The sequence below is a fragment of the Microtus ochrogaster genome, linkage group LG2 (assembly GCF_000317375.1).
Source record: "Microtus ochrogaster isolate Prairie Vole_2 linkage group LG2, MicOch1.0, whole genome shotgun sequence".
Taxonomy (NCBI): Eukaryota; Metazoa; Chordata; class Mammalia; order Rodentia; family Cricetidae; genus Microtus; species Microtus ochrogaster.
In genome coordinates, this window is record NC_022028.1 from 33,404,009 (window position 1) to 33,410,293 (window position 6,285).

At 52.6% G+C, this 6,285-nt stretch overlaps 1 protein-coding gene across 1 annotated transcript in view; it reads right to left on the reverse strand.

Moving 5' to 3' along the window:
• Cdh23 (cadherin related 23) overlaps window positions 1–6,285 on the reverse strand; it is a 362,011-nt gene that overhangs the window by 264,775 nt on the left and 90,951 nt on the right. Inside the window, exons 4-6 of the mRNA XM_005360071.2 lie at window positions 4,751–4,893; window positions 4,412–4,459; window positions 4,192–4,284 (exon numbers count right to left, since the gene is read on the reverse strand). Coding sequence (XP_005360128.1) covers window positions 4,192–4,284; window positions 4,412–4,459; window positions 4,751–4,893 — 284 coding nt within the window. The remainder of the gene's footprint in view (window positions 1–4,191; window positions 4,285–4,411; window positions 4,460–4,750; window positions 4,894–6,285) is intronic.

The following is a 6,285-nucleotide window of genomic DNA, read 5'->3' on the forward strand; positions in this document are numbered from 1 at the left end:
CGCCCAGGAGCTGTTCAAACAAACGTTTTCTGCAGTCACAGAAAAAAGCATCCTGAAGATCAGGCTACACAGATCCAACCTGGGCTTTGAAGGCTCAACTGAGTTGGACTTTAATGAGTTAGCAAGGTAAGTGTGGGAATAGAGAAAGCCAGGCGGGCAGACTAAATGCACCGAAGCAGTCCTCGGGTGGACAGGAGGATTCAGCCGAGTGAGGTAGAAGGTGAGTTGTGACCAGATGGATAAAAGCCAGAGCTGCCCAGCTCAGGAAGCTCCACTTGTGCGAACATCAAGGACACCGTGTCCCTGAGACTCCAGGGAACCCTCGACGGCTTGTCCCCGGAAGCCACCAACCCTTCCGGACTTCTAATCTCACAGCTACCCTCCTGCCCAAATACCCCAGCATCAGGGTCACCTCCCCAGGCACCCTGCAGGACTGAGAACTGGCCTCTAGAGAGGAACAAGCTAGGCAGTGTTGAAGGTCAGCAAGGCAAGCCAGGCCCCCTCACCGAGGTAGTGGAGCAGTACCGCTGGGCACAGACACAGGCAAACACGTTTGAGCAAATTGGCAGGCCATAAAAGTCTATTACAGCAAATCAAACAGCAGTCAGCGTGACAGCCATTAGGCTGAAATGAATACACGGGGGCTTAATGAGGTCTGTCGAGGCTGGCTTGGTGAATTAAGTTGCCAATTCTAGCCGGATTTCCCCTTTCTTTACGGACTTGAAAGCATCCGCGCTCCCTCGTTAGAGCTTCGACAAGTGAATTGCGGGGCCTTTTGCCCTGATAAAATGGATAATTACACAGAGAGCCGCTTAGCAAGGGGAGGAGGGTGGGCAGAAAGGAAGACAGCACAAACACAAACACACACCTGTCTGCTTTCTCCTGGCAGAGAGGCTGGGCCCTTAGGGGCACCAGGCACAGGGCTGCACAGACTGGGGTATGAGCCTTGGCTTAGGTGTCTCCCACCCCATTACTTCTGACCTCTGGGACTGAGGTCCCCATAGGCATCACGGACTGCTGAAGGTTTTCATACCAGGCAACTGCTCTCAGCATCTTTCAGAAACCCTCACGGTCACCCTGTCAAGTTCTCCAAACCTAGCAGGGCTCACAGTCACCATCCTGCAGATTTCTGGCCTCCCCTGTGTGGTGGCACAGGCCTGTAATGTGTTTGAGGCCAGTCTAGGCAAGACCTTCACAAGACCATATCCAAAAGGACATTTTAAAAGGATGGACAGAGCTCAGCAATGGCTCACTGTCTTGCCTAAGTGTGGCTAGGCCCAGGGACCCATATATATATATATATATATATATATATATATATATATATATATATATATATATATATATATATATATATATATATATATACACAAAATCAGATCCCTAAACCAGCTCTCCTTGATCTACTGAGGCAGAATCACGGGATGGGGAGAAATCTCTGAATAGTCACCCAGGATACTCTGCTGGGGCACTTGAGGACCCCCTGGTCCATCACAGTTCTAAACCACGGTGCTGGGTGTCTGGAGGTGCATGGCTCTCCTGTATCTCCTTGCAAGCCTACATGCACGGGAGCTCAGTACATCCTTAGGAAGGCAGGGGAGTGACAGTGTATCAGCATCATAGCCAGGCTATTCTGGCCCCACAGACCATCTAGTTAATCATCAGAGCCTAGGTTTAGGGACATTGCCATTAGGAAGGTAAGGGATTTTGACTTAAATGCTCATAGAGGATTTGAGTAGATAGATGGAGGCAGTCTAGGAATTTTTCTACCATCCCTTAAGCACAAGGGACTCCTGGGAAGTAAAGAGCATCACCTGTTAGGCTCTACCCTTAGATTCTTAATAAGAAAAGTACTGGTCAATCCCCTAGTTGGGCAGCTGTATCCCCCTCCCCACTCCACACACACCAAGCCAGTACGTAGGCTATGGTATATATAAAGTCAGTTTATATGACAAGGACCAGAGATTAGGTCCCTTCACTGTCCTTCCTCCTACTGCTGTCTACTGAAAGCCACCTCCTCCAGGAAGCCCTGGGAAGTCCCAGACACTCTGGAATTCGCCAGGTGCTCATTCCCAGCAAGGTCTGTGGTTTGCCTGCTCCTCTCTTCACCCCATCACCCTGGTCTTCAATTTCACCCTGCTCCCATTCAAAGACCTCTGCCATTGGACTTGCCTCTCCAACGAACCATGGTGCATCCAGGATACCTTTAATGCAAGCAGAGAACTATGGTCTCCATTCCAGGCCAGGGGCCAGCGCCCGTGCTGGTTCCCCAGCTGGGGTTGGGCCAAGTAGCTCAGTTCCAGCTCAGGTGACCACACCAGGCCCAGGGCTGGGCCGTGCCAAGATGACTGGGCCTCCATCTAGCTGATACCATATGCCCTGGACACACTGAGCAGCCCCAAAGCCAGCATCAAGTAACAGGCCACAGAGTGGCCATAGGTGTCTACCCACAAGCAAATGAATTGGACAGGCCTTCCCCCAGCACTGTGGGCTCTCTGCAGGTATCTACCTCACCTCTTCATTCTTAGGTGACAGGGAAGACTAGGCCCAGAGGGGTTAAAGACAATGCATGGGCAGGGGTGTGTCTTGGGACCATTTGCCATGAGTCCTGACACTCTGTTTCTGCAGCTTCTCAGGCCTGAGAATGAGAGCCACACAGAACCATGCCATACTGGACAATCTTTGCTAATTAAATGAACAACAGTGGAAGCCAAGAGCTTGGAGGACCCCAGGGGTGCGGGTTCCAGCAGGGGTGTATTCTTCAGGTTGCATTTCTGCAGGAGGCAAGAGGAAAGAGCTGGCCTCCAGACCAAGGGCTGGGAAGGAGGGACAGGACTGCTTGTCCTCTTATCACTGCTGTTACCTCCCATCCCCTCTCCAGGGAGGACAGAGGACAGCCGGGCCTGCCAGGATGGCAGCTGAGCAATGGGCACAAGGCTCATTAACTCCGAGCCATGCCCTTGGCTTCCGAGTCCAGGCTTGGAGCGCAGACTGGCACGCAGAGACCCTTAATTGAATTAGGGGCACTTCCAAGTGAGCGAGAGCCAGAAGCCAAGCCGCTGTCCTCAGGCACGTCAGGGTACTGTGCCCCCCTGCTGATGAATGTGGACCCTCTCTCCTGCCATCCTGTCCCGGACACCACTGGACAGTCCCAGTTTTACAGCTGCCCTCCTACCCTCCAACTGGCACAAGTGTTAGGACCCTTGGCCCACCGTTGATTTTGCTGAGGGCCAGGAGTCCTTCTCGGGTTTGTGAGAGAAGATCCCTTCACCCTTCAGGAGTCTTAGGTGCCTCAGAAGTTAGGGTCAAAGTTACAGCTGTGACATTGGGCACGTTCCTCTCCCATGTAAGCCTAGGGAATATTCTTGCCTCTTTTTGTTTCCCAGTGACCGATGGCACGAAGGAGTTAAGATTCCAGTGTCTGCTGCCAGCCTGCCTTTCCAGAGGACTATGTATCCCGTCATTTTCACCCCAGCTGCTGCCCCAGCTAGAGCGCTGAGGGCAGGCTTGGGGGACACCCAGTTAGAAGCTCTCTACCAGTCTCAGTCAGGGTCTTCTCCCAGCTAATGGCCAGCCACCGTGGTGAGGGACCGCAAGAGAAGAGAGCCCTGGTGCCGTCGGGAGCCAGCTTATTAACGAACCGTTTGTAATGCAATAATTTGTACTTCTCAATTACCAGCGATGGCTTGATTTTACACGCATGCACTCATGCAAACACAGTCAGAGTACACAGAACAGAAGCTCCCGGGAACTGTGGGCCAGACCACACAGCTAGGGACATGCAAATTCCCCAGTCCCGCAAGGACCAGATTTTGGCCAAAGCAAGTAGTGCTGGGGTAAGGCCTGCCTGTATGCCTTGTCCAAGGCCCACAGCAGGCTGCAGATGGAAGGAAGAAGGCATTAATACTTTCTTCTCCCAGTTCCTATTCCATTACCAACTCCAGATGGGGGTGAGATCTGCCAGGGCAGGCCTGGGGCTCTCTCTACTTGCTGGCCTAGTCATTCTTTCAGCCACAGGATGAGTAGCTCTCGTTGGTCCCAAGTGGAATCTGGGATACAGCATGAGCCAGGAGCAAGGCATCTACTTGTACTCAGAGATCACTATACCTGCCGCCCAGCTAGACTGGAGAACAGCTGTGGTCCCAGAAACCATCATCCCAGTATCCCACACATGACCTAGAAGGTCCTTACCTCGGGGATGCGCACACTGTAGGGCTGGTTGTGGAACGTGGGGGCGTTGTCATTCACATCTCCAACTTGGATATTCACCTTCCGTGTGATCACCTGGGGAGAGAGGTGCTGGGCTCAATGCTGTCCCTCCCCTCGGGCCTCTTCCCACCCACGCAGCCCAGGGACCCACTAAGTCCAGGATCAGCCCTCATAGGGCTATAGGGTCTTGAGGGACACTCACCCCTTGGTGATCACTCACGGAGAACTCCACTGTGAACTCAGACTTAGTCTAAAAGAAGAGAGGGAAGGGGAAGAGAGAACAGGGTTAGAGATGACCTCATGGTCACTTTCCTCTTGCTCATCCAATGCTTCTCCTGACTCTGAGAACCCCCATCCAACCCACTCCGACCAGGTCCAAGACAGCCCTGGAAGAGAGCTACCGCTAAGACAAATGGTCCCAGCAGAGGTAGGATAGGGCCTTGGAAGAAGACCCCGCCCCAAAGATGCTGTGCCACCTTTTTCCACTGTCTGCCCCTGCTCCTCCAGGAAAGGGCCGAGACTATGGAGTCACGTGCCATACCTCTCTGTCCAGAGGCTGCCGGAGCCACACCACACCAGTGTCAGGTTCCACAGCAAAGAAGCGAGAGGCCTCCTCCCCAGACACACCAAACACCAACGGGTCATTGTCCATGTCTCGGGCCAGCAACTGGGTCACAGAAGAACCTGGAGCGGTTGAACAAGAGAGGGGAGGACAGTACAGAGGTCAGGCTCGCTTCTTCCCATCTTGCTCAGATGACAGGGCAGCCTTCAGGGCACGGCCATCCCATAAGCTTCCAAGTCTTCAAGAGGCCAACAGTCATCCCCAAACCACCTGAGCATCACTGGACTGCAATCCAGGCTCTCCACTTCTGTCCTGGCCCACCTGGCCCAGGGTGCACACAGTTGTAACTCGGGGTGTGAAATGGACAGCTGTGACCTTTACAACGGTAACACCGAGACCTCTCCCGGGTGGGCTCAGATACGAGCAGACCTCCGATATTTCAATTCTTATGTCCCAACTTGTGTGCATAGCTCAGCCCTAGCCAATCAAAGGGTCCCCTCTCTCCCATCAGGATGATTGGCTAGTATGTGACTCAAACTAGCCAATCAAAGCCAATTCCAGGGCTTGTGCTCTCCTTCCATTGGTTGTTGACTGGGCCAGTTTGGCACCTGCAAGAGAAGCCCACCTGAGGGCAAGGCTGCCAAGAAAGCTCGCAGAGCCTATAGACATGGTGATGGTCAGTCCCACAGGGTTCATACTGGCTCAGTCCTCCAGATGTCTCAGCTACAGGCACTGATGACCACACCCTTCCCCGCTTGTTTTATTCCTACTTCTGTTGAGTTGGGTTTCCATCTTCTGCAAATAGAAGCATCTTTTGTTTGTTTTTTGAGACAGGGTTTCTCTAGCTTTGGAGCCTGTCCTGGAACTCACTTTGTAGACCAGGCTGGCCTCGAACTCACAGAATTCTGCCTCTGCCTCCTGAATGCTGGGATTAAAGGCATATACCATTACTGCCCAGCAGAAATATCTTTTCTAATTCAAACTATTTTCCAAAATGTCTGGTCTTCGTCTGTGCACGGAGGCTGAGAAGACATGTTACTTCAAGACTCATTCTGACTGGGTCTGGTTCCTGTCCTCAAGAAGATGTTATGCTCTGGCCAGAGACCACCCCAGGCATCATGTGCCATATAGCCCAGCTCAGAAGGTTGGTATCGAATATCTTGTCCTGGGTCTCCCTGGTTTCCTAGTGGCTTTCAAAGAGGATGAACCGTCTGCCCCATGTACCCAGGATGAAGAGGATTCTGGCTTAAGTGTGAAGTCCTCAAAGCTCCAGGGTGGCTGGGATAGCTGGTCATCTTAGCCTCAGGAGACCCTAAGTCCCTAGAAGCTGGGGGTGCAGGGTGGAGACCTCTGAAGGAAGATCTAGCACCTCAGAGCCTTGGCTTGGGCAACTCCTTCCTTTTAAGGGCTCAGCTGAACCTGCAAAATGGAACAGGCACTATCTGTTCCCCAAATACTGGCATTCGTATTTAACCAAAAGCCTCAAAGATCAAAGGGAGGGAGGGAGAGAGGGA